Source organism: Aulonocara stuartgranti (genome assembly GCF_965226115.1).
Source record: "Aulonocara stuartgranti genome assembly, chromosome: 12".
Taxonomy (NCBI): Eukaryota; Metazoa; Chordata; class Actinopteri; order Cichliformes; family Cichlidae; genus Aulonocara; species Aulonocara stuartgranti.
The window spans coordinates 21,179,822-21,207,697 of record NC_138948.1 but is presented as its reverse complement, the minus strand read 5'-3'; the positions used below and the strand labels follow the sequence as shown (position 1 = coordinate 21,207,697).

The window sequence follows — 27,876 nt, the reverse complement described above, 5'->3', positions numbered from 1 at the left end:
TTCGGACAGTGAAGTACTCTGAGCCAGCTGGTGAGGAGGCTCTAGTCCAACAGTGCTGCTTTCAGCTCTGCCATGGCTGAGAGGTACCATATGTCTCCTCTCTCAGGAGTCCGTCCCAGGCTACTATTGCCAAGCCGTTAAGGCCTATCCCACATATGTGCCATAATACTGTTAAGTACTAATAAGTCCTCAAGTGGTTAAGGCACTGCTGCAATTCAGATTGTGAACCCTTGTCTGTATCTGCATTTGGGCTTATGAACAATAGAGAAATGACCACAGGGAGGTTCACTGGGTGGTGGTATTCCCCAATGACCTACACCTTCCTAAGACAGGTGAGTTTGCTTCCTCATGAAAATGAACTTAATCAGATAATCTCAGCTAACATCAGACTGCATTTGAAACACAATATGGAAACCATGTTGCTCTTTAAATGAGCCAATCATTTTTGTAACTTTAGCAAAGTGAGCAAACCCGAAACTTTCTAGGGGCAATTAAAGTAGGTCTTTCAAGTATTAATTTTCAACCTGTTATAAAAGAAGAGGTCCTATTTGCCTCTATCACCATGATTCCTTTAGTTTAAAACCCTGATACTTACGGCACTGTGACACTGAAGGCTAAAATAAGTGTGACGTAAATAAAAAATATTTTCCAAAATCACAGTAAAAGGTTTTGCACACCTTTCATATTTAAAACACAAGACAAGTAGCTTCGTTCCGCTTATCGTTGCCATAGGAATAGTTTAACCAATCAGAGGCGACATAGTAGGGCCAGTTAAAAAGAGTAGCCAATCAGAGAGTCTGTTGTTTAAGAGCCAGGCTGTTTGAAACGGCAAAGCAAGCCCAAGCACCTTTCAACTGACGACTTGTGAAACGGGCAAGCGTGGTACTTTTTATGGTTATATAAAATAGTTAAGTTTCCGAAAAGCGGCGCTACTTACAGAGGTAGATATACTCACTTCAAGTAGTTTAGTTTTTTTTTTATGAGCAGCTGTATTTCTGTCTCCACTTGTCCATTTCTGTTTTAGCTTTAGCTCTGATTTATTTAGCTAACGATGTTTGTTTAACTCGATCAATTAATGCGCCTGTAAATGAGTAAAATATAGAAAAATGTAAAGTTTTTTTAAGCGTACAGATAAGCATATTCGTGGATTTCTTTGTGCATGAGGAAGTTTTCTGTTTACTCTGTGTGTACCTTCATTAGTTTGTAATGTAGAAACTAGCGTTTGGGCTAAAGAAACTTAAACAGAAGGCTTCAGCTGTAGCTTGAAATAAGTATTAAAGTTTCTTTTATAAATCAAACGCATCCGAATATGTTTTATGTCCATGTACGGTTTGCAAAACAAACAAAAGAGTACCAACGACTATCAATAGCTGCCAAAGATAACGGTGGTGGCCATAGCTGAAATTAAAATAAATACTATATAGTAACATACCAAAGTAGGTCCCGTCCGTATGGCCAGTTATTGATAGCTCATGCTGTGTTATTAAACTAGCACTATGACACTGTATATCTCTGTGTTTAGATGTCCTCAGACGAAGAAGAACCAACCAGTCCTGTTCTCCCCAAAGACTCGGACCGGGGCAGCTCCGTGTCCTCTGAGCTTCAGGTGAAAATGTGCTTTTATTTACACTCATAATTCTATGGAACCATGTTTCCACCACTGGAAAACTATTATTTATTAAAAGGAAATACTCATCTATTTTGTTTTTGTATTAAATGGTAAAAGGACAGATTGTCTAGAAGCTGCTCTGAAAAGGTTTGGATATTAAATTCAACATTTTACACGATTGGTGATTCAGTTTGCTGTTGTCTGAGTCCAACCATTTGAATTAGTCTGCCAACCAAAATCGTGTGTGATATCAGCTTGCTTGAACTAGAACCTTGTGTGAAAGTAGTTTTGCTGTGTTGCAAGTCCAAATGGACTCTGTTAGGTTGAGCAAAGCTTTACATAACATGGTCTTAGCATAACTAGGTGTCAAAATAGAAGAGTCACACTAAAATGTTGTAACCAAAATAAACTGACTTGAAACAATACACAGAAAAATACAAACTGTAATATGCTTCAATTGATATTTGACCACCTTGTTCTTTGTTATTGTTTATCAATTAACAGGACGAGTATGAGGAGCTCCTCCGTTATGCTGTTATCACCCCTAAATTTGACGCGCTTGGCGTTCAGTTGAAGCAGCAGAGCACCTCGCATCTGTCTGCAGCGGGTGGAAATAAAGATGGCACAAAGTTTCAACGTGTACCAGGTATGGTGGCTTCCTCCTGTATGAAGAACACTTTCATACACATGTCTGTGTAGGTTCACAGTCATCTAGGTCATCTTAGTCTAGAGAGCTTAGAAAAAGAGGCAACAAAACAAAACAGACACACAGTTCACCGGGACTGGCTGACTGAAACTGAATATGAGCCCTTCCAGACACTGTCTGCATCAAATGATCGTCTGTCAGAAAGGATTTGGCATCAAAATATGGAGAAAATGTGTGTGTGTATTCATCAGCTTTATATTTTCATCTTTTAAACCAGTGTAAAAGGCTAGATATCAGTCTGTCACATTGTACCCCCTATCTCTTTCCCCTGCAATACCCACATCTTAAACACTCCATCAGTTTCCTCCCCTGTTGTGACTCTCATCTGAGGTTTAGTGCTTTAACTGTCACGGAGTAGTGCACGAGGATGTAGAAAGCAGACGGGCCAATTGGTAATGATCTCCTGGCACTCTGCCCGTACTGCTCTTTAGAGTGCAGGCTTTCTCTTCTCCCTCCCTGCAGAATTTAATTAAGATATTGACATAAATGCTTTCTTGGACAAGGAGCCACACTCATCTTATTTACCACTCTCACCTTCACATTTTCTGCTCTTAAGCTGTTTTTTGTTTTCTGACTTTTTTGGATTACATTTTTTAAATCAATCATTTTAATCTATCTTTAGCCACATTTATCTATTCCTCTACCTGCTCACTGTAACTCCTGTATCTTCTTTCAGATTCTGCCATTGAAGCTAAGGATGGGCGGCACTCTAGCAGGAGCCTGAGATCGTCACAGGCCTCCCCCTTGATTGTTGGGCCACACTCGACACACTCAAGAGCCTCTCGTGGTAAAATAATTGTAAAATTTCAGAGAAACAAAATACTTATTATGTGTAACTGTCATAATACTGTTTCATATTCTCAGCCATAGTCTGCCTGTCTGTCTGCGGTTGTGCTTTTTTTTTTTTCCCCACTCCAGCTGAGAAGATGGCAGGTCATTTGTCTAGCAGGGCGTCACTGCTCTCAGATAATCCCTCAGAGAGGTTACAGGTGGCATCTGAGAGGTCCAGGCCAGATACCCCAGAACCCTTTGAGTTTGTTGTGACAGAGATGTTTATTTCAGAGGAGAACATAAACAAGATGGAGAACATTCTGGACACGTGGAGCAACAACCTGAAGGTTAGTCTGCTTCCACACAGTGTACAACTGTCCTTCACAGCCGCTCGGTTTCTCCTGTGGGCTTTTACATAGCAGCAAACAGCATTGATGCATAGATAGTTTCTGGCATTTTTGATCATAATGATATTTTTCACACTCTTCTTTCTCTGCCATTGTCATTAGAAAGTTATACTATGCCTGTGGTCAGATTAGAGATTATATAGAGGGAATGTGTCTGAGCCTCAGGATGACTTTTTGAAAAGGATGACACCTCGCTGCTCTTCATGGAACCGTTGACCTTTTAACTGTGTTTCCTGGAGACATTATTCTAAAGGAAATGGGTGTCTCCATGTGGGTGTCCATCCTGCCCTTTTCCTCTGATTTTGTACAGCTCATTCATGGAGAGCAGATGACAGCCAATCACCTGCTAAGCTGTGCAAAGCTTAATCTAAGAAAAAAGCAGTACCAGCCAGAAGGAGAAGGAGATGTGGGTTAAATAGTACACTCGTGTGTTGAGGGAGGGGTTTGAAAGTTCTTCTAAACCTGGAACTACACATCAGAACTGTAAAATAATACATCTCTGGTGGAAAACTCTTACACTCTGTGCAGTAGCATAAATCTGGCTTAAGTTTGCTGGACTTCAGATGTCAAGAACTGAGTCCAGCAAAAGAAAACTTAGAGATGAATTCTTCAAGATTTCTGTGTTGTGCAGTTGCATCTGTCTGGCACACCTGTTCATGTAATTTAAAAGCAACTACAGATATTTGTACAGATGCTCATGTTTGCTAAAGTAGAGTAATGAACACATTGTGACAGCCCAACCCTCTATTCCCTAATTAGTCAAATGTGCTGACGGAGCTACGGAAGTGGAAGTTGGCCTTCGTTGAGCAACACAAGCTGGAGATGATGAAGGAGAGGGAGAGGCATGCAGCCCAGACAGCTGGCCTGAAGTCAGAGCTAGATAGCCTTAAACAGCTATTACAAACCTATGAAACCTCCAACCAAAGGAAAGATGAGGTGACTACACGTCTGTTTATTTGCTTTATCTAGTAAATCATTTAGCTGTTTGTTATCAGGTAATTTGCAGAATAATTTGTCATTTATTTAATCACCTGTTGTTGTTTTTTGTTTGTTTTTTTTGTTTTTTGTTTTTTGTCAACAAAACACGAAAAAACTGTAAAAACACCCATTACAAAATCATGGACTCCAAGCTGACATCAACTAATGTCTCGTGTCTCTAGGAGACTAGAGTGCAAAAATATTATATTTAGTGCAATGAAAGGCAAAAAAAAGACTTTTACATTTAAGGTCCTCATATCAGTGTTTTGTTAGGCCCCTATATACGTCTTTATTAATTAATTTGCACATTATGCCTTGCATGCCTGTGTAAAAACAAACAAAAATTTAAAAAAAAAATTAAAAATTCAAGAAGCACTCTACTTCCTTCCTTTTTTTTAAACCAATGGGCTTGTTTTGTGGACTCTTTCAGGTTATCGGGAACCTGAGCCAAGTACTGGACAGACAGAAAGAAAAGCTTGAGAAGATGAGGGCCTTCACCCACTGGAGACTCCAGCACATCGAGGCCAAAGAAGAGGTATGGTGTTTAAGAAGATTTCAAAACCTTTTGACATGATATTTTAGAAGTTGCTTGTGACATTAGAAATGCTCATCAAATAGTAAAACCCATCTCTACCTTTAAATTGTCAGCGTAACAGAGATTTTTGCTACGTCCAAACTACTGGTTTACTAAATTTTGTGCTCCCCCCCCCCCCCCCCCCCCACTTTTGCTGTTTTTTCAATGTGAACTTTCATACAAGTGTTGGTGATTTACTTAACTCATTGGGTAATGCCATTCCTTAAAAATGACCAATTCATATTTTTGTATAAACCACGACATAAAATTCATGACAAGAACGAATGCAGCTGCACAGGAGTGACTTATAGACGTAATTATTGCCTTGTAAATATTACAAATCACAGCCCTGTGGTTCCCCGCCAGGCTCGTTCTTCTCAGGTGGCACAGCAGCACTACAATTTGCAGCTGAAGAAGAAGGTGTGGTTTGCCTGGCAGTCTCTGATCCAGAAACACTGGAAAGTCAAGGTGGAGAGAGCTTGCCGTTCAAGGGCTGAAGAGGTCTGCTCCCAGATGTCTGTGGAGTATGAGGCTAAGCTAGCAGAGGTCAGTACATGTGGGACAGTGTGTCTAAGATGAGGCTGTAATGCTCACTTTAAACTGAAACTCTCTGCATTTAAGTAAATGAGCATCCCACTTTTGTTAGTATATCATGGTAAATGGACTGGTTTTCAGCTCTGTTTGAGCACTGAGTGCTATCTTACTACAAGCCACATTCACTCTTACAGACACATTCATACAAGCAGTTTTTTCTATGCCTAAACACTTTCGTCCTGACATTCAAACACTTACACGGATGCATCAGGTTCTGCTGAGTAGGGGATTGAACCATCAACTTTCAGATCATTATATAACCCACTCAGTGTTGGGAAGGTTACTTTTAAAATGTATTCCACTACAGATTACAGAATACATGCCCCAAAAGCGTATTTTGTAATGTATTCCGTTACGTTACTCAATGACAGTAACGTATTCTGAATACTTTGGATAACTTAATAATATTATCATGCTTTTTACAACTACATGAATGTACTATTACTGTGTGATTTATTACTGTTACTGAAATACCAATACCAACTAGATTTTTAAATCTTATTATAAAATGAGTAACAGTAGGGTGGACAGTAGGTAAGGCTGCACTTTTTGCAGCGATCTCGTATAGAAAACTATTTTGTGTGTATCTAAAACAGGTCTGTGGCTCCGAACCGTAGTAAAGGGACCTCTGGCTAATATATCGGGTTCCGTGTCGGGCTCGTAGCCGAAAACTAGCTTTACTTTGTTGTCTGAGTCAACGTTTCTAGCGAGAGACAGACAGAGGCGTTGAAAGGCTGCTCCAGCGGAACTTATTGTTTCGGAGGAAAACACGAACACAGTGTACAGTCGAGTCTTAATAGCTCACAACTGGGCTCGTCAGGCACTCTTTTTGGCTGCAGTGGTTATTATTATATTTGCATGCTTCCAGCTCCCGTTTCGGGTCGGTTGCAACTCGTACTTTTCAACTCTTTTTCTCCCTCCCTCGCGCTCACAGACACATAACGGGTATGGCGGTCCATTCTCCCTGCAGCACGGACTACACTGCCCATGAGGCTACATTCTTTAGGGCGATGACTGTAACACTCTGCCTATTGCCTTCATATTAAATCATTTTTGTGAATAATTTTTAAAAATATTTCTTCACCTCATTATGCGGGCCACAAGTAGAGGTGACATGGGCCACGAGATTGAGACACAGGCATTGGAGCCTCTTAATGCGTGTTTTCTTTGGGTTTCCACCAGCGTGGAATTACCAAAAATAGAGAGCATAGCCTAACATATGAAACAAGAAAAGACCGCCGTGTAATCCATTTATTTCAATATCACCTTTTTAAACGGTAACTGTAATGGATTACAGTTACTCATGTTTTGTATTTTAAATACATAACGCTGGTGCATGTATTCCGTTACTCCCCAACACTGAACCCACTCTACCACCTTAATTACTGTGAATTACTTCTGTGTGCTCTCCAAATCACTGTAGAGCCCGTGCCGATGGTGAAACCAAAAATACATCCTACATAGGGCTTCATGTTTTCGTGTTTTTATTAGGCTGTAACATAATAAATCAGGTTTTTTTTGTTTTTTTTTAATGCACATCTTGTGTTTTTCTTCTTTTTAAAAAATAATTATATAGAAAGATAATTCGACAATTCTTTCTATCCTTTGCTACCTGTGTGCACAGCACTGTGAGGCTATAGAGCGGGCACAGGCGGAGATTCAGAGACTACGATTAGAGCGAGAGCGATATGAAGAATCCATGAAGAAAGCCTTCATGAGGGGTGTATGTGCTCTCAACATGGAGGCGCTCAGCATGTTTCACTCTACAGAAGGACGAGCAGAACAACCTCCAGCTCATGATCAGCATGGTTTGTAGTAAATTTGTGGCCTGTGGAGAAAAACATTTATCTTCGTAGAAATGTAGCACACTAAAGCATGTACTGCTAGGATGATATATAGACTGATGCTCTATACAATGTACCGTGGTTGCATCGTGGGCCTTGCCTCTGCGGTGTATTGATTTAGCGCAGTTTTGGAGATTGAAACAAAAAGACAAGATGGAAACAGCATTTTTCCAATAGAGTGCAGCCATGTGCTATTGACGTTTGTTAAGATTTATGATTGAGAGGAGGGAATGGGGTCTTTGCACTTTACTTGAAAGCCTCATTTAATGAAGTTAAATCTGTGAATATGCTCAGCACTGCGCAAAAGGTACTTTGCACAGGTTGGCAAGCTTAATGTGGCAATGAAAAATTGGTTGATAAAATTTAAAACCCTTTTGAACCATGTTAAGAATCATGTAATGAATGAATGAATGTTAGTTAGTTGTATGTAAATGCTGGGAAGATTGGATTAAGAGCTTTGGACTATTACCTGACACTTCAGTAGAAAACCTTAAACTCGGACCAGCGGTGTTTAAAATACTAGCATCATATGATTATCACCAAGATGTCCCACTGGCATGAGTTGGGAAAAATATCTCATCATTATATTTACACCACCTGTCGTCAGATTTGTTGTCTGAATCTGTTTTTGTTTTTTGTTGATACCATGGCTGCTGGACTTGGATCTTACTATCTTTAGCATGTAGAAATGAAGCCTAGCATGGGCATCTGCTCATCCATCTGCTTTCAGGTTTAATGAGTCTTCCAAACTGAAATGTATGTTAATACGATGCTGTCAGCCAGGGCGGTTAATTGATTACCCTTTCCTGTTGCTTTAAAAATGAGCACTTTTTTTGGATTTTTTTTTAAACTGCACATATTTATATATTTTATACTTTATAGGACTTTTGCAGAAGTTATGAATCCCCAGCTCCTGCTACACCTGTGGTTTAAAATGGGTACTTTATGTGTCATCTGACAAGCAAGAGATCATTGAAATATTCCAATTCAAATACAAACTCAGGATTTCCAGTTTAAAGGGGGATTTTTGTGTAACTACAATAAAAATGAGTTATTACTGAGTCCTAATGACTCAATGAAGGTTTCTTTTTGTGTCGTAGTTCCTCTGCTTCGTGAGGATGAGCGTGGCTCCTCTGCCATGGCTCAGCTCCAGCCATATGCCACCTCTTCCACACAGTTCAGTCCAGTCCATTTTGACCACCCAGGCCCGTCGCACAGTGAAGCAGATGATGTGGCAAGTCACGGTTAATTTATAATGAAAACACACCATAGTACAGTGTCTTTCCAAATCACTCGTGGTTCTTGAAATTTATTTATTGAATGTTAAGCATGTCCTTTCACGTGGATCATTTTGTTCTTTTGATTATTTATTACTTTATGTCGCAGACAATTCTGGCTTCACATATAAATCATGTGATTGCCCTAAAAAAGAAAAATTTGTAGAGCAGTCTTGAATTTCCTTTGTTATACTTTTTGTTTAAATTAGATGCACTATGACCAACTTCCTCTAAATCCCAAATCCTGATCCTGTGTTCACTTGTTGCCTTTATTTGTAGATGGGCTCTGGTGCCCCCATGTCCCAAGAAGAAGCACTCCCTCCCACTACAGTGGTGCACAGCTCACTCCCTCTTGGGGGAATTGCAAGTTCCCACAAAAAGGTTAGTGTCAGACATATAGAGACAAACTACCAACAGCAGCTGAATCTATGTCCTGCTTTGTTGTCTGTACTGTGCCATCTAAAGCTCTTCATCAAAAATCACATTTGTATATAACACTAAAAATATTGCTTGTTTTAGGTAGGTACTCGTGTCGTCACAGCAAGTCAACAAAAATCCTCAAAGACTGTAACGGCTCGTGTCACTGCGCGCCATGAGATCAGTAAGGTGGGACGTAGCAGCCTGCAGGTGATGGGAGTGGCTCCACCCATGAGCTCTGTGGTAGTCGAACGGCATCATCCTGTTACGCAGGTATGTGATGTGATGCATCGATACTGTTCCTTTATGAGTCTTGCAGTCATATACTTATGAATCTTTGCACAGTTTTAGCTTCAAGGTCATGTTGTTGCGTATCTCGGACCACATCTAGCACAGCTCTTGCTTTTAGACTGCTCCTTCTAGGGTTTTCAAATGACTTTGCACTTAAACCCTACACTTAAATTTGTATTATTTTTCACATCAGCTGGTTTCTCCAGGACCTTATAGTTGATGTCTGCATTGATAATCTGACTCTCGAGGACTCACCAGAGCACCAAAGTTTTATACTGGAAACTGCAGTTTGGTCTTTGGGTTTTACCCAAACTCTTATCACCAATAAAAATTCTGTCACCTTGAAACAAAAGTTGATGTTTTGGGTGTTTTTTTGGTCAGTGGGGAAATCTCAGTTCCCAGTGCAAATGGTGATAATCGGACTGATCTTAAAAAAATAAAATCAGGTATGCTGGAAGCAGTCCAGGGGTGCATGAGAAGATGCCTACATCATAGGAATTAAAACAACAGACTTTAATATTTTTGTGCTGTTTGATTTTTGTTTTTCTATAAGCAAAATCACTTAACTTTATAAAGGTACCCTTTATTTTTCACGTTGTTCAAATGCAACTTTGTTTATGTAAATTAGAAAAGCAATTTAAACTTTTTTTTTGTTTGTTTGTTTTTTGCTTTCTTTTAGCTCACCATTGGGCAAGCCACAGCTGCTAAATTTCCAAGCTCCTCCCAAAAGGGCCACATGTCCACTGCAGGCAGAGCCTCCGCCAGAACGCACAGCAGCACCTGTCACACACACTCCATCAAAGTAGTTGACTGATGACACGCACATATGTCAAAGATCTTCCTTAAGACCAGCTATGCAAAAATCCAAATTGATGGAATTTTCTGTCTTGATATGAAGGATATATATATATATATATATATATATATATATATATATATATATATATATATATATATATATAAAAATTATTACAGATGGAAAAAAAGTTCAGAGAATTCCAAAATGAACATTTATTACTTTGCTTTAAATTGTGCACAGATAACTGTGTACTGAAGTGTACTGCAAGGCGACCATCCAACAGCACATGTTGTTTACTTGACGAAACCAAAGCTATATGCTAATTGTGTGACGCACAACGTTATTTTTAAAATAAATTATTTCACTGCAGTAGTCCTGTAGAGATGCTTCGTTGACAGTGATGCAAACATTGTAAATACTGCAGTGTTCCTCTTCATGAAATGGTACATCTTTTACTGCTGACTTGCTCTGCCTCCAGTCGAATCTTATCTGAAAGACGAACATTTGATGAAGTAAAACTTTGGAACAGGCGGTGCAGAAGACATAAATTTCTGTTTATCGCATACTTGTTAACAGAGTGTACCTGCAGCTTTCGTGTTCCCAGTGCAGATGAGGCCCTGGTAGAGGTCTTTAGCAGGGGCCTTCAGAGCCAGCTCCTCCCCATGAAGCCAGATCAGCAGCATTCTGTTCCCATGCTCTTGATAGCTGTGCTGACCTGCAGGTAAACGCACAACCCTTTAAGTTCAGAAAAAAAGGTCAACCTGCAAAAAAATACCCTAAAGATACCAAATTACAACTTGGAAAATAAGCTGTAAAAATTTCAATGTCATACTGGGATATTCATTTTTTTACCTAAGATTTCAGGGTATTTAATTGTGTTTGACTCAAGAAGGTTAAGTTAGATTTTCAGAGGGTTGCCAAATGCACAGCAGAAACCTGCCCTGTCAGTGTGTGAGTTATGGCACCTGTCCACTGCTCCTCGATGGCAGACACTTGGTCCTGAGTAAAGTCCCAGTGTGTTGCCAGTCTTTTCCAGTCTCCTGGTTTCAGCAGCTTGTACGCCAGGCGCCAAGCCATCGAATACAGCTCCTTGTTCTCACTGCGGCGGTCAAATTTGAACGTCAGTGCATGCTCGGTGCGAACAATCTCATTAAGCTCAGGGTTAGCCTGAAAGGGCAATTAAATCATGTCAGCAGGCTGATAAAGGCCACACTCTCCAGACAACAGAGGGGCACAGGAAGAAAATTTTGGCAAGACACTAACACGTATGATTAGCAATATAAATGTCAGAGTGAAACATTTTGAAAATCAATAATGGAGGAGAATAAGGCATATTCTTAATTAAACTGATGATAAATCGTATGTCGAATGTTTCTGGGCTCCGAATCACTTTTACAGTGAATGCTTTAATAGAATTAGAGGGGATTCAGCTAATCGAGGATGTGACACTGAATCATTCATGGTGAAAGTAATTATTGATTTCAAAGCATCGCGAATGGATTATGCTCGTGAAAGTTACAAGTATCATTTGATTATCCCCTCACCTTTTTCTGGTCATAGTATCGTTCTGCTTTGATGATCATGTCCACAATGTTTACCTCATCTGCTCTGGCTGCAACACCCAGAGCAGTCTTACCCTGCTACTCCGAATCCAGCATGTACAGTGAAAAACAAATTCAATTAGAACCGCAAGAGATTGCATTTAGTTTGATTTTTCTTGTATTTTCAATGTATCATGCTGCGACAAAGGCTTACATTAATTATCATTTTTTTGCTGTTTGGATAGCATTAGTATACAGTTTAATTTTATTAATATGACAAATGCATCTTACCCGGTCCTTGACTGTTATATCAGGCCCAGCTTTAAGAAGCATTTCCACAACCTCAGCTTTGGCAGTCTCAGCAGCAATGTGCATAGCTGTCTGGGACCTCTAACAGTCCAAAGCATGACACGACATAACGATACGCAGGAATTAGTTTGTCTACATTATGTTCATGGATGCTTTATTTTACTGTCTTAGGCAGGAGCTTGTACCTTATCTGTGGCATTGATATTGCAGCCAGCCTCCAATAGGTAGTAGATAACAGGGATGTGACTGTTCTTCACTGCCAGGTGGAGAGGTGTCTCTAGATCCTGAGAGCAATAATATTATGCTTCATAAAAGATGGATTACTCTGCCACTGCCTCCTATCTGGTTGTTTACTTACCTGATTTTGAAAGTCCGCCTGGGCATTGTACTGTAAGAGAACTTGAACAAGAGCCGCGTCTCCTTTTTCTGCAACTGTATGGAGAGCGCTGCATTTGGCCTACAAAGAGTACAAAGTGAGTGCAGTTGTACTGTCTAGAAGAATCTTTAAAAACTGATTTTGTTTATAACATATTTTTCAGGATAAACACCATAATGCATGTTATATTAGTAGTACGGTTAAAAGCAGAACAGTAGAAAAGGTATTTAGTCATTTGAATCTACACAGTACCAAAAAACGCCAAGAAAATACACCGGTACATAAACAAAAGTTACCAAAGAAAACACATGATTTTCTGAACTTGCATGTTATGAACATTGATTACTGTAAGTATTTGATGTGTGTATTTTTCTCTTAGCTTGCACTGGTTCAGTAAAACTTGGCCGGGTATACTGCCTGAACGTACCACTGTGAGTATGTTAGGGTCACAACCGGCCTCCAGCAGGACCTGAGCACATTCTTCCTGACCGTGGTCTGCAGCCTGGTACAGAGCAGTCTCACCATCCTGCAGCACAAAACATCCGTCAGCAATGATGCAAATGGAAAATTCTTCTAACATAATTAACATTTTAAGTTATTATCATCATTATTATTAGTTATAACAAAGTAGAATTTCTTTACACTAAGGGAACGTTGGCTTGGATCATTCAATTAAATGCCAGCAAATAAATTAGTTACTGCAGATCTTTTGGGGGGTAAGGTTTTGTAATTATCTCTTACTTTAATGCATCATTAAGCCACATCAGTACTAATACAAAGGAACACATTTATCATGTTCAGTTTACCTGTTACCTGCCAAAGTTCGATCCAGAAAGCTAAATGTGTCATTATACTAACTGGTAGATGTTTGATTCATCTCAATTGATCCCAAGTGGAGCCAGCATCCAGCAGTGGATTAGCCGCTGAGCTCACACTGTCACAAACCAAACCGTGATAGAGAGGATGTTTGCACTGATTGTCTACCATATTGACTTCATCCCGAGTATCAAAGCTCTGCAGCAGCAGTTGGACGACATCCAAGTGGCCGTTCCTGGCAGCTAAGTGCAGGGGCGTGTCCCCTCTCTGGCAGAAGGGAGGGAGGGAAACAGCTTGCATCAAAGAGTGTTTGACTTTGAGCTTTCTTGCAGGTGTGACACTGAAATGTGCACTCAAGGCACACGTGAGCATAAACAGCCATATAGCCTACTCGGAAATAGATGCAGAAAAATCGCACAAATAAGTCCTCGTGCACACCTTGTTGGGCTTCATGGTGGCCATGTTGTATGGCTCCATGAGCACCTGTAACATCTTAACACACCCGTGCTCTGCTGCCAGTGCAAATGCTCGGTGTCCTGACTGAAACACAAGAAAAGAGGCTCAGGTAATCACATGTAGTGCATGCAAAATGAAATTTGCCACACAATTGTTTTGTGCAAGTTGCATACCAGGTCATCCTTGTCAAGTTCTTTCATCTGCAGGTCATTTACAATGTAGTCTACGATTTCAGTATGGTTGTTGATGGCAGCACAGTGCAAAATATTGAGTCCTTCCTGAAACAAAGAAATAACTTTTTCTGTTAAATCAGGCAGGGCGCTGTTTGAGAATTTACAATGCAAACCAAATTCATCTTGAACCGTATTTGAAAATGGAAAGCCACAGTGTAAAAGATACAGTATAACGAAAGCAAAAATGGACAAACTACAACGTGTAGCTTGTGGTTTAATTTCCTTGAAATTTAGCGCACTTGAAAACTTACAAACAGGTGCGAGAGAACAAGAGGGTATATTTAAAATTAAACAAATTATACTTAAATTCGAACGTCGAAATGCTTTATGGTTATAGCATTGTCAGAAATATGTGCCACTAAACATTACATTTTAGTTATTTATAATTTGATGTGAATTTTTCAACTCATATAATTACATATGGATGTGAATTACACAGATTAAGCTTAAATGTATTTGTGAAACTGAATTTCGAAACTTTACAAAATTAAAATTAATCAAAACTTCACACCATATTACTTTTATTACTTTTCGTTTCTCAGAACTAAAATCCAGTTCTCATAACTCAAACTCAGTTTTTGCAATTCAAATTCAGTTTTCTGGGAGAAGCATCAGGGTTTCTGAGGAAGGGCAGCCGACCACAGATTCACACACAAACTCTTCAAGCAGTCGGGGCAATATTAGGATGTTAGGCTACTCAATAATATTGTTTGACATTACCAAGGTTATTATAAACATATTACAAAACTAGATGGGGGGGCGCTAACTACTGAGTCAACTGCTTTCAAAATTCTTTTGTTGTTTTTATTGTAATACCTGTACTGATTTTCCTGAAACAAATGCAAAATAAACATTTTAGCCAATACAGAACTGGAATGTAACTTTAGACGTTACTATTTAAAATTGCTTAGAGGATACATTTTGTCCTGTCTTTTTAAAATGCTCTGAATTGACCAACTGCTTTCAAATATTTACAGTATAGTTGCACAGTAAACTCAGAAAAAGTATATAGTACTTTAAGGGGTATTACAGGAGATGTTGCAGGCTATATTATTAAGTGTTACTGAAAATTAAAAGTTTAAATAGTATAGATAATAAAATATCTGAATCGCAGTGTGTTGTTTTGAGAGGGTGTTTGTGCAAAATCTAAAAGGAAAACAAAAAACCCCCCAATGGGATTCATTTCTCAGTTTAAGGGTATTTCATCTCTGTTGGTTAGTGAGAAGCAATAGAGGAGAATTCTTCCTTCTACTTCACCTCGTTCTCAGCCTTCTGTTCTGCTCCAGCCTGCACTAATAATTTCAGGATGTCCAAACTGCCAAACCAGGCAGCCAAATGAATGGGTGCTACGCCGTACTGTCAGACACAGAACACAAAATGGTAGTAGCCGACTTGGAGACATTACATAACATATTGTCCTTGGCTCAAATCCTCGCATCTAACATCTTAAAATCCTCCCACCTTGTCCTTTTGGTCCACTTTGACCCTTCGCTGTAACAGCAGCTTAACAGCTTCTTTGTTTGTGCAAGCTACTGCAAAGTGAAGGGCAGTCCTATTTTGCTGAGGAAGACAAAATAATCAACATGTTATCAGTTTAATGAAAGTTTATTCAGTGACTGGGTCTGTTTGGCTAATGCAGATACTTTATCTTTTCAGACGCACCACATTCTTTACGTTGGCATTTAACCCTTTTCCAAGATCCGTCATGGTCTCCACATCGTTCCTCTTAGCTGCTTCGATAAACTCCTTCTCAGCCTCAAGCACTACATAACACAGTAGACAAGCCTTAATACATGGCTTTTTTCATACATAATTAATTGTGTTAATACATATTAGACAGCAGGATTATATCACAACATAGAGTAAAGTGAACTAAGATGGTGAGATTTTCAACATTACTACCTACACACCCACATAGCAAATACAGTGTTTTTCCTTGGAAGGAAACTGTCACACCTCACTTCAGTGACAAACATTAGAAACTCAAGTGCTCGGTTCTTGAATCTGCTACATTTACTACACTTTCTATGTCTTTTCTGTCATATAAAGCACAAAAAGCTTGTTTATTCTTTTTACGTTTTTTTTTTCTCTTGGATACTCACACATCTCTACGTCATCAAAACTGTTGTCCGTCTCTTTGTTTGAATGCTTGTTCAGAGCAAAGTCACTGAATCCCCTCACAGTCTCTGGTCTTATCCACTTTCGAGGGTCCAGATTCTCCTTTTTAGGAGAATGTTTCTCAATCATCCTCTTCAGAGCCATAGCTTTTTTTTCCATTTGGAGGCTCTTACAACAAAGCCACACTTTGTGTATTAAACAGTATAGGTTATATCCTGAAAACAGTCTACCTCAGTTCCAGAGGAAAAAGATCGCACACCCGTAAAGAAAGCCAGTGTTATCCAATTTCAAAGTTCTGATCTTCATAGAGCCAAGAGCGAAGAAGTGTATGGTAGTGTACTCCTTACTTTAGTGCCGCAGGGCTGATCCGTATTTACTTTACTAGCTCACACCCTAGAGATCCCCGGTGATAGTAACAGGTTTATTAAACATGACACATTTCACTTTGACTAGTCAGTGGCACAGCTGTGGCTATATTATGGCTCGAGTAACATGAGGAATTTATACCAATAGTCTAACTTAAATTTCTATTATGTAACGCTGGTTAAAAGATTAACAAAGGAGTTGGAGTTCAGTAGTAGTACATGTTTGTCTAAGGAAACAAATGTACTGTATGTGTAAGGAAGCGGCGAGTCACATTTACACAACTTGAAGTGGTACAGTTTCATGGCTGACAGCAAGAACCCGTTTTTTTCCTCACTACTTTGAAGCACTCATTGTTTGGTTACAGTTCAGGCTGTTGGAGAAGTGATTAGTGTTGAGTGTAAACAAAAAAAATGTCCCTAAAAGTGAGATTTCAGCAGAATAATTTATTGCAACAATTTAAATGATAAAAAAAAATCTCTTTTCGTCATTATTAAAGGTATACACTACACAAAAACACAAATGTGACAATGTCATAATAAAATAACTTAATGAAGATAAATAAAAAATATATATCTAGCCTGACCATTAAATAAAAATGCATTAAAAGGAATTATTGGACTTGTCTTCATCTTTCATTTTGAATATCGCTTAGAGCAGACAAGCCAGGTGTTTTAGGAGCATCTTCTATGTGCAAACTTAACAAGCTTTGTGCGCAGTGACCGCAGGATGAATAAAAACCGCGCAGGGAAGCCGAGGGAATAGAAGAGCTGCGTTTTTACTTCCTCAGTTCATCCGCACTAGGCTGGAGTTTGCCCCTGAATGACTGTCACCTGAAGAACTTGTCGATGGTGTTGCAAGGACCGAGGCTTTTAACCTTTTTAGACGGAGGAGACGAAGGCGTGTCCCGTCTAAATCATAAAAAGAACACACAACAATGAATACTTTTATTTATACATAAAATTTCAATGCTACTTCAGTCACACTAAATGGAACAAGAAGAGATCGCGTGTCAGCATTCAGTGAAGCGATTTGTAAACAAGCCGTCTCACCTTTTGCTTTTGCCTTTGCTTGCTTGCTTTAGCAGAAGATGTCCTCCGTCTACAAACAGAAAGGGACACTTATTGGCATGGACAGAAAAAATAATGTATCCCCCGCTGTCTTTTCTCTGACATAAAAATGACTTCCATTGAGGAGGTGCACAATCGCAGCACCAGGGATATAAAGAGTGCAATTTCTGAGGCAGGCTTGTTTAAGAGGAAACCGGGGTGCAGTTCATTGTAGGAAATGAATAGGTGAGAAAGTGATTTAGCAATTTCCAAGCCCGGGGCAAAGGGAGCCCCATGGGGTGAAATGAGATGTCTTTTCCTGGTCTGAATCGATACAAACGTCTCACATAGTGTCACTGTCTGTAAATAACAAGGTCATAGGCCACCGACCCCTTCCCAAATACACATTCCTTCTGTTAACTCCGCTGTCATACAGCTTATAGACTCGGCTAACAGCATCGCTCCTGTCATCAGGACAGAATAGTTTCTGTCAGAAGAGAGGGTTGCTGTTAGTACCTTCATGTAGCCGAAGCATGTAGTGACTGCATGCATCGTAATGAAAAACATTTTTTTCAGAATACACACACAACAAGGTTCCCTTTGTTTAATACACGCACTTACCTGTGCTCTTGCTATTTTTAACTGGAGATGGATTTATGGAGGATGATGTCTGTCTCCCCAGCTCATGTAAGACCTCCTGGTTCAGGCAGAGGTCAACGTGGTGGTTGAAGACAGCGAGGTCATGAGTCTCCTGGGTCAGTTGACACACTGGGCAGACGAAGACTGGCCCTTTGCTATTAGATGGCTGAGGCTCTTGCAAGGTCGCAGTTTTGTTGTCGTCTTTAATCAACGAAACCTTTTGAACAGAATCTTTTTTTACGCTGCTCTGGCCTTTCTGAGGGTTGACTTTTGACTTCTTCTCTTGAGCCTCGTGCCGCCTCCTCAGTTTGTTCACTGCTGCACGTTCTTCGCGGTCCTTCTTTAGACCCGACTCTGACTCTGTGTCTGACTCTGTGCCATTGTTTGTTTTTTGAGAGGCGTTGCTGAGACATTGGTCTATATGCGTGTTGAAGACATTCAGGTCGGTTGTTTCCACCTTTCTGAAGCACACGGTACATGTGAGGGTTTCTGATTCTTCACAGGCTGATGTGGATGCATGCGCCTGTACAGGACTGGGATTTTCTGAGAGATCGGGCGGTAAATGGTTGCTTTCGCTTGCTGTGGCCGGAGTCCTTGTGTTAGCAATCACTGGAGCGTTTTCCCCGCTCCCCTCATTTTTTGTGGCTGCATTAGCTGCCTCGAGTTGCAGTCTTCTAACATGAGCCCTTTGAAAGAAAGACTGCTGGAGTCCCACAGTCGCCTGGCTTCCTTCTGTCTGCCTCTGCTTACTCCGCCAGGGAAGGTCTTCTTGTCTCTGGTGTTTCTGTTCCACTAGGGGGCACATAAGTGGCGAGGTGTGGAAGGAGTAAGCATCGGAGAGATGCTCATTCCCCAGTTTTTGAAGCATCCCTTGGGAAGAACTAGAGCAGTCTGCCTTGCCGCTCTGCAGAAAGCCGACGATGCTCTTCTGCAAGGGCTTTTTATCATCCAAACTAGCGAAGGCAGAAATTCGAACACCTACAAGCACAAAAACAAATCATCCGGAGAAAACCTCTAAACGAATGCCAGCTGTGTTATTATTTCCACATGAAGCTTGTCACACATCATTTAGGTTCATTTCAAGCTAGTTATATTAATTGATATGTCAGTTTTATTGTTATATTACCCATGAGCCTCAGTCTGAGTGGCTGAGGACTCTCATTTTCTATTTCCGTTTTCAGGAGGTCCTTAGCAACAGCGAAGATCTCATCCACTGTGGCAACAGCACACGGCAGCGTCATTGCCCTGGTTTTCACCTCGAAGTTCACATTCTTGAGCTTCAGTGTTACCGTTTTACCCTTCCAGGAAGACAAAAATATATATATATATATACGCCTTTAAATTCATATTAGGCAAACAGTCACGGCCATTTCAGCCTGCACTCTAATTAGACGTAAATAATAGTACCAGGAAAGAGATGGAAATCTGTATAATCATATCAGTGATTGACTTGTCAGAATCCATTTTGTGAGTTTTTATGGCGATATGTTCAAAGCTGATAGTAGCCCCCTTCGGTCTCTTTAATGGTCCTCCATTTCCTGCAGCTATCAAAGCCACATCAGGACCCAGGTAGGGGGGGTAATAGTTGTGCTAAGCCATCCAGTCCTTACTGTATCGATTCAAAAGGGAATGAACATGTTAGAGTAACTGTACGAGATTCTGTTTGGAGACACAGTAAATCTAAGAAGGCCAAGTATAAGAATTGTGTGTTAGGAAGGTGTCGAGCCTCCATGTGCTGCCAAAATAGCTTCTTCCTGTTTCTGGAAATGTATTGGAGCGACAGAGCATCATACTTTCAAAAGAAATTGTTTTTTCTTTCCCTCTTTTGCTATTTCGATGATGGTGATAGAGAGCGGCGTCTAACATGTCGGTCCACAATGTGTAGGTGTTCAACTTTACACAACTTTTAAGCCATCAAATCATTCAGTGATCACTCGTGCCCTATGGAAGGAGGCACTGCGATCTAGAAAGAAGATGACAGGGGGATGACACAGCTGTAATGAAGGGGTCAGGGGTTTAGCTTTTCCTTTAACTTGCCTCTTGTCTGAAAAAAGTTGATGTATGAAAAAGCAAGGTAGCTGAAAAGATGTTAAAGAAAATCTTCTTATACAGCGGATATGGGTTTAAAGGTTACAATAACACTGATCAATACCTTCAGACCTTCTTTCTTCATGTCTTCTGCTAGATCTTCACAGAGCTCCCTGCACAAAGACAACTGCTCCTCAACTTTACTCAGTTCTTTAAAGGTCCTGTAAATATTGATAGTATGACAGAGAAATTAGAAGAGAGCTGAAAGAAGGAAACCATTTTTTTAAACTATCAAATATTAATTAAAATTGTTAAAAAAAACCTCTCTGTGCTCATGCTTTTTCTTTCTTCATGCCTGTGTGACAGTAGAGACAGTCAGCTTTATCTCCTTCTTCTGGAGATCAGTTGTACTTGAGTGTTATGAAGCAAGCAGACAGTACCTGGGTATATATGTGGAGCCCAGTCCCAGAGAAACCTCCAGGAAATGATGCCAGGCTGTCTCCGAGAACAGCAATGACAGCAACGCCATCTGCTGGCCAAGATGGGAGCAGGTACTTATACCCAAAGCGTTCAGCATCTTCTCACTCACCTTTCCTATGCCACAAACCTAGAAAAGCACATAAACATGTTTTTAGCCTTTCAGCCATGTTTCACAGTGACTCCACAACATGTCTGTAAACCTTTATACTGCATTCTACTCAGAACTTCACAATTAACATTTATTTAAAGAAATCAATGAAGACAATTAGGAGGAAAAAAACAAACACATTCAGCTAACAAGCAAAAGATCCCTGGTTCGATTCTGGGAGGAGACACAGATCCTTTGAACGTGAGACACGTGGATTTCTGGAGTAAAAACTAAATATTCAGAGATACCCGCTGCGGAGACCCGTTGTGAATAAGGGAGCAACTGAAAGTAGCTTTAAACATGCTACAAATAAACTGGAGAAAGCAATAACTAAATCACCGGAGAAAGTCCAAACACAAGATAAAAAGGAAAAAATTGTAGCAATTGTGTTTCTTGTTTGAGATCACAAATCAATTTTGTTTTTTTTAAAAAGCCACTCTTCTAGCATCAAGCTAACAAACCTTATTTCAGATGGTTATTTAACACATCCAATGCTTTTTCACAGAGCAGGATTACACATGTAAGAGCCCAAAAACAAACTTCTATGTTTGTTTTTCTACTTCTAAAAACCATCTTCTGTTTACTATTAAACCCTTGAAAAACATCCAGCTGATGTATCTTTTACCAAATGGACTCCATCATGTCTGCTCACAGACACAAATATGTGACAACTGCAGTTTTAACTTTGTTCTGTTATCAAGTTGAGCCACAGACTGTGACTATTATGAACCATGAGCCTCATACTGCAGTGGGTTGTCTCAGCTCTAACCCAGAGGAGTGAGGTTTGCAAACAAGCGAGTCCAAACTCAAACGTTATTTGCACTTTTGCAGTTAACGAAAAAGAAAAATACTAAAAATCTTACATTGTCAAGCAATATACTACAAGCACACAGCTCTGCTAGTGCTTTAATTTGAGCAATGGGTACTGTACTTTGCGAACTGGAAGGTTCTGGATGAAGTCCATCACTGCCTCTCTGGTGGATGGGAGTCTGTATTGTCCATTGGGTTTGTTTTTGTCACTGCACACCTTAGCCAGCATCATGTTTGGCGCAATTCCTGGAAGATTGGAAAATATCATTGGCTATTTTTTGCCCCAAACAGCTGGTAAAGCATGCACAATAATTCCCAAAATATGCATACTAGACTTGTCAGGGTTGCATTAGATTAGAATGAACTGATGAACTTGGTGTACAGTCAAACAAAAGTAATAAAAATGTAGTATCAAAATATGTTGTAAACTATCATAAATAGAGCAATAAATAAATAGATATTCGTAATGACAGCAGCTTCAACAATGGCACAGGGATCAGCGATGTTCAGTGACTGCTTAGAGCTCAGGATCTGAGATTTATTACTGTATATCCCTGTTATGCAGTTAAAATGAGCGTGTTTTAAATTAAAAGCAGACTGGTTTCTTGCTCACCTGCACTGGCAGTCAGCATCGTCTTCTGCTCAATGCGGAAGCGCATCTCTCGCACAGCCTCTTCAACAGATGTCCCAAACACCTCGAAATCACCTGCAGGAGCATGCACACCTTCAGGGCCCACTGGGCTGGGAGAGGAGCCTGGGCTGTCCTCAAACAGTACTGGGGAGAGCTCTCTCACCTCTGTCACAGCTTCCTGGGAAGGCTCAGCTTTTTTCTCATCTTTACAAGAAAAAATAAATAAATCACACAACAATTAAATGGATTCCTGATATATATAAAACTTAATATCAATGTGTTTGTGTGTATATATTAAAGAAAAACAAATCCCTACCTGTGGTCATGTCTCTGACACGGAAGTGATGTGTACGTGTGGACTCTGGCCAGTGCTGCCTCTGCTCCAGGTGGTCTGTGAAATCTAGATAAGCTTCATCCAGGCTCATTGGCTGAAAGTTCGGGTCATAGTCTGCAAAGATCTCCCGGATCTAACAGAAGCACAGACAGATGGGCACCTGTTGAGCAACAAGCCACTGAAAGAATTTGTTTGCATGTGTGTTTTTAGGTATTGCGCTTACCTCATTGCTCACAGCTCTGTACTTATCAAAGTTAAGTGGAACAATGACTAAACTGGGGCAGAGTTTCTTTGCAATGAAGCCAGGCATGGCAGCTCGAACCCCATATTTCCTGGCGTGATAGTTAGAGGTCGACTGTGAAAGGAAAAGAGGCGATATGAATGAAACAGAGAGAGTGGCTGTTCTGGATCTTAAATGGCCATGATTTCAATACTTAATCTCCGTGTAGTTTGTAAAGTAGTGAGAGCATGTGTATACTATATTTCAGTGCAGTGTGGTTTATATTTGAAATAAACCTTTAATATCTTGTTTCAGAGTTCAGACATAATTCATAGTCAGTATCTGTGGCGTGTCCATTAGCCACAATAGCAATGTTTTTAACCCACCAGCATGCTCATGGATCCTACGGCCATGGGCTTGTCCTTCAGTTCAGGACAGTCTCTCATTTCAACAGCAGCGTAGAAAGCATCCATGTCCACATGTACAATCACACGGCTTAGATCACGACTCTTCTCCAGCGCTGTGGAAACCTTTTCCACCTACACAGAGAGAATAAAATGAAAAGAAGCCAGTTGCTTGAAGCTCACCTGAGTTGTGTCTGTGTGATTTTCGGGTCACCTCTGGAAAAAGAAGTGAGCTTTGGCCATGTGAATCCCTTACATCTTACCTGAACTTGTGCTTTTTTTAACTGCTGCTCTGTGATCCGTGCCTTCTGTAGCATCATTTTCGTAATGCGCTGGTTCACCTGCTGATCTCTCTTCAGCTCATTCTCGTAAAACTTAGATCCCTGCCCAGGAAGGACAAGGACAATGGGGAGTTATAACAACTCTGTTTTACAGCTTTAATAAAAAGCTACTGTAGCTCATTTATTTTTAGGACTGGATGTCATTACACAGAGGATAGTGGACGCAAAGGGGAACAGGATACAATCTACAAAAGTGGATGGAGGTTCATATTGTCCACAGTGTCATTTGTGCCTTTTATTGGTTAAAGCTAGATACATCCAAGTAAACCGGGGGAAAAAAAAAAAAAAGAGTCAATTTTTAGATTTTGCTCCCACAAAGTCTACAATGACTATAGCAGTGAGAAACTGTCCACATACACGTGTAAGCTTTTATAATACTGCAAACTGAAACATACTTAACAATGTAATGCCTCATCTACATATTTCAAAATAACATTTTAGAACACCATTATACAAAAGCTATTCATATTACTGTAAGGAATGAATTATGACACTTATATGGTGATATAAGAATTCTACAAAAAAAATGCATCATCAGAAATAATGTCAGTTGAAGGGTGCCTGTCGAGAAGCCATTCTTAAGGAAGGCAAACTAGAAGAAAAGGCTCATGTGTGTCAAATTACACAAGAAGTGGACTGAAAATCAGCAGCAACAGGTCTTGTGGAGTGCTGAATCCACATTTTAAATTTTTTGTTCAAATTGTCATCAGTATGTATGCAGGTGGTCAAGAGAAAGGTTAAATAGTGGATGTGTGCAGCCATCTGTGGAGCACGGTGGAGGCTTTGTCGTGGTTTCTTGTTAAAACTGATTAAATTATGAACACAGAAAAGTATCATCGGATTTGAATTCACCGTACAATAACATCTGGAAAGCGTGTGATTAGCAACAACTTCATTTTTCACACCATCTGAATTAAGGCTTGTGTCCAAACACACTGCCGGTGCAGTAAAAACTTGGGTACAAAAAGCACACAATGCAACACTATCGGTCATGGAGAGCATGGAACAGTGTGGCATCATCTAAAAGGAGCCAACATCCATAGAAGAGCTTTAAATGTCTTCCAGGAAGCCTGGAGAACTATTCCTGAAGACTGCTTAAAGAAATGACAAGAAAGCTTAGCTAAGAGAGTTCAGGCTTTGTTGGAGAATAAAGGTGTCAAACATTTCATGCTTGTTAGAATTGCCTTATATGTAGTACTTCTATGTATTTTTTGTGCGTGTTTCAATATATTGCTGCCCTTATTTTCCATCCATCCTAGCAAAACATAAAGACATACAGAACGGCACGTCAACAAATTATCCATGCTTGTGTTCTAAAAACTAATCATTCGGTTATTTGCATCCTCTCGGAGACAGTTGTGTAGATGACTATCGGGTATGTGACCTCAGGTGTGTCATGCGCGTGTCTTTGATTTGTGAGCACTTACCTTGGAGGTTTCCATGATGATCTTATTGATCTTGTCTCTGTCAAGACCTTCCATACCAGCTTTGTTGTCATTGAGAGCCATTCTGGAGAGGAAGCCCTCTTCTTTGGTGGATGCCACCCCATTCTCCATCCTAATGACTTACTTAGTGCAGGTACACTTCAGGTTATAACGAACTGGGCTGTTTTCTGAAGAACTGAGCTGTGCATCCCCACATATGTGCGGCTTTCCGGGCTGGATCAGATCCGAGTTTCTCAATGACAAATAAGAGCCACGGTGACTGTAAATTAAGTCACTGAGCTTTCTGACAAACATGTCTCTACAAGTGTTGAAAACAGCTACGGCGGCGGTTTTTTTGGCGGCACTTCCGCGTCCATACGTCATCAGCCAAATGGGCGGAACTAAAAAACCAAGAGCGTCATTTCAGGATTGTACCGTCCCTTCAAAGTTTGCTTTTACAGTTTATGACTTGGGATTGTGCAGTGTTTCTGCTGATATGAGTTAACCTTAGATTGTTATCGGTCCGTTTAAAGTACACTGGATACTTCTGATTGCCAACAAATATGTTATGAAACCCTTTGGCATATTTGAGGAATTAAAAATGGATCTGCTGGTCAAGTAAATTAAGACATTAATTGATGAAATGTAGTTTCGTTGCAAACAACGAAACAGATCCTCACAACACGAATATCAAGGTAAATATTTATGTGGCGTCACATTTACATGAAACATGAGTGCTATAGCACTCACACAAAACATATTCGTGTTAACTATTCCTACCTGTGATCAGAAGTCATGCCAAATAGATTTTTTTTATTCCAGTTTTACTGGTTTCTTGTGTTAAATGTAAACCGCTTCTTTTGATTACTGGTGTCAAGCCAGCCTCCAATTCGAGACTTGCAGTCAAGCCAGCCTCCAGTTTGTTTTACGTTCCCTGTGTATTCAAAGTATTACGGGAATGGATGTGGAAACCGGATTTCAAAATAAAAGCCAACTTCGAGTGAATTAACAGATATGTTAAGAACATAATAACATATAATTTAGGCTTTTTTTTTTTTTTTACAAACTCTAATGTTAGATCTATATGACACAGCCTTGTACCCTAATTGTGCCCTGTCACTATCAAGGCCATCTTATTTTGGATTTCAAAGTAAAAGCCCTGTGAATCTTCATTTTTGAACTACTCTTTCAATGACTTAATAATGCTCTTAAAAGCAAAAGTCGTATTTCCAAATACTATTTGAACTTTATATCAACACTTTCCAACCACAGTCTTTTTACAGTGATACCATATCAATATCAAGTCAGTCTGATTTTGCCTTTCATAGTAATGGCCCTTTGAAATTGTCCATAATTGACTTAATCTTCTAACGATTCAAAATGCTCTAAAATGAAAAATTCTTGTTTCCACAGGGTAATTCCACCTTAGATCAACAGTATACAGCCCCACAGTGATACCATATCAATATCAAGTCATTCTGATTATGCCTTCCAAAATAAAAGCCTTTTTAAATTGTCCATAATTGACCTAACTTTCAGTGATTTCAAAATGTTTTAAAATGGAAATTTCCTGTTTCCACAGGGTAATTCCACTCCAGATCAACAGTATACAACCTCACGATGTTACCATATCAATATCAAGACATTCTGATATTGCTTTAAAAAATAAAAGCATTTTCAAACTGCCCATATCTGAGTTGCTCCTGGAACAATTTCAAAATGCTCTAAAATGGCACATTCCTGTTTCCACAGGGTAATTCCACTTTAGATCAACAGTATACAGCCCCACAGTGATACCATATCAATATCAAGTCATTCTGATTTTGCTCTCAAAAATAAAAGCCTTTTCAAATTGTCCATAATTGACCTAACTTTCAGTGATTTCAAAATGCTCTAAAAAGGAAAATTCCTGTTTCCACAGGGTAATTCCACTTTAGATCAACAGTATACAGCCCCACAGTGATACCATATCAATATCAAGTCATTCTGATTATGCCTTCCAAAATAAAAGACTTTTTAAATTGTCCATAATTGACCTAACTTTCAGTGATTTCAAAATGCTCTAAAATGGAAATTTCCTGTTTCCACAGGGTAATTCTACTCCAGATCAACAGTATACAGCCCCACAGTGATACCATATTAATATCAAGTCATTCTGATTTTGCCTTCCAAAATAAAAGACTTTTCAAATTGCCAAGATACGACCTACTCTTTTAAAGATTTCAAAATGCTCTAAAAGTGAAAATTGCTGTTTCCACAGGATAATTTCACTTTAGGTCAACAGTATACAACCTCACGATGTTACCATATCAATTTCAAGTAATTCTGATTATGCCTTCCAAAATAATGGCCTGTTGAAAATGCCCATAATTTACCTAACTTTCAGTGATTTCAGAATGCTCTAAAAAGGAAGATTTCAGTTTCCACAGGGTAATTCCACTTTAGATCAACAGTATACAACCTCACGATGTTGCCATGTCAATTTCAAGTCAGTCTGATTTTGCTTTTCAAAATAAAAGCTTTTTCAATTTGCCCATATATGACTTACTCTTGGAGCGAATTCAAAATGCTCTAAGATGGAAAATTGCTGTTTCCACAGCATAATTCCACTTTAGATCAATAGTATCCAACCCCACAGTGATACCATATCAATATCAAATCAGTCTGATGTTGCCTTCCAAAATAAAAGACTTTTCAAATTGCCGATATACGACCTACTCTTTTAAAGAATTCAGAACGCTCTAAAAATGAAACTTGCTCTTTCCACAGGATGAATCCATGTTAGATCAAAAGTGTACATCCACACCATGGTACTACTTCAATTTCAAGTCATTCTGATTTTGCCTTCCAAAATAATGGCCTGTTGAAAATGCCAATAACTTACCTAAC

The 27,876-nt window shown here is 39.7% G+C and overlaps 3 protein-coding genes across 8 annotated transcripts; 1 reads left to right on the top strand and 2 right to left on the bottom strand.

The window, feature by feature from the left end:
- Positions 1-783: 783 nt before the first annotated feature.
- Positions 784-10,377, top strand: poc5 (POC5 centriolar protein homolog (Chlamydomonas)). Of its 5 annotated transcripts, none has more exons than XM_082554863.1 (13): positions 784-873; positions 1,523-1,606; positions 2,114-2,255; positions 2,992-3,102; positions 3,186-3,433; positions 4,253-4,429; positions 4,902-5,006; positions 5,412-5,591; positions 7,264-7,447; positions 8,584-8,717; positions 9,040-9,141; positions 9,280-9,450; positions 10,148-10,377. In XM_082554863.1, exons 2-13 carry the CDS (start codon positions 1,523-1,525, stop codon positions 10,280-10,282), a joined length of 1,773 nt encoding a protein of 590 aa, XP_082410989.1. In that variant the 5' UTR covers positions 784-873; the 3' UTR covers positions 10,283-10,377. The 5 variants fall into 5 exon arrangements, with proteins under 5 accessions (XP_082410989.1, XP_082410990.1, XP_082410987.1 ...); XM_082554864.1 differs by having other exon boundaries at positions 810-941; positions 3,234-3,433; XM_082554861.1 differs by having other exon boundaries at positions 810-941.
- A 48-nt stretch (positions 10,378-10,425) lies between these two features.
- ankdd1b (ankyrin repeat and death domain containing 1B) lies at positions 10,426-16,822 on the bottom strand. Its single transcript, XM_082554866.1, has 15 exons — positions 16,101-16,822; positions 15,661-15,761; positions 15,460-15,558; positions 15,256-15,354; positions 13,939-14,043; positions 13,748-13,849; positions 13,478-13,576; positions 12,921-13,019; positions 12,476-12,574; positions 12,303-12,401; positions 12,100-12,198; positions 11,812-11,907; positions 11,233-11,434; positions 10,851-10,982; positions 10,426-10,756 (listed from the first exon to the last, which is right to left on the bottom strand). Exons 1-15 carry the CDS (start codon positions 16,273-16,275, stop codon positions 10,701-10,703), a joined length of 1,662 nt encoding a protein of 553 aa, XP_082410992.1. The 5' UTR covers positions 16,276-16,822; the 3' UTR covers positions 10,426-10,700.
- An 88-nt stretch (positions 16,823-16,910) lies between these two features.
- On the bottom strand, positions 16,911-26,768 carry polk (polymerase (DNA directed) kappa). Of its 2 annotated transcripts, XM_082554855.1 has the most exons (15): positions 25,768-26,768; positions 24,991-25,388; positions 23,486-23,605; positions 23,205-23,357; positions 22,822-22,953; positions 22,581-22,731; positions 22,247-22,468; positions 21,755-21,879; positions 20,636-20,802; positions 20,518-20,550; positions 20,320-20,416; positions 19,294-19,465; positions 18,150-19,145; positions 17,532-17,580; positions 16,911-17,390 (listed from the first exon to the last, which is right to left on the bottom strand). In XM_082554855.1, the coding sequence occupies exons 2-15, from the start codon at positions 25,117-25,119 to the stop codon at positions 17,309-17,311; spliced, it is 2,628 nt and encodes an 875-aa protein (XP_082410981.1). In that variant the 5' UTR covers positions 25,120-25,388; positions 25,768-26,768; the 3' UTR covers positions 16,911-17,308. The 2 variants fall into 2 exon arrangements, with proteins under 2 accessions (XP_082410981.1, XP_082410982.1); XM_082554856.1 differs by lacking the exon at positions 25,768-26,768 and having other exon boundaries at positions 24,991-25,615.
- Positions 26,769-27,876: the final 1,108 nt, after the last annotated feature.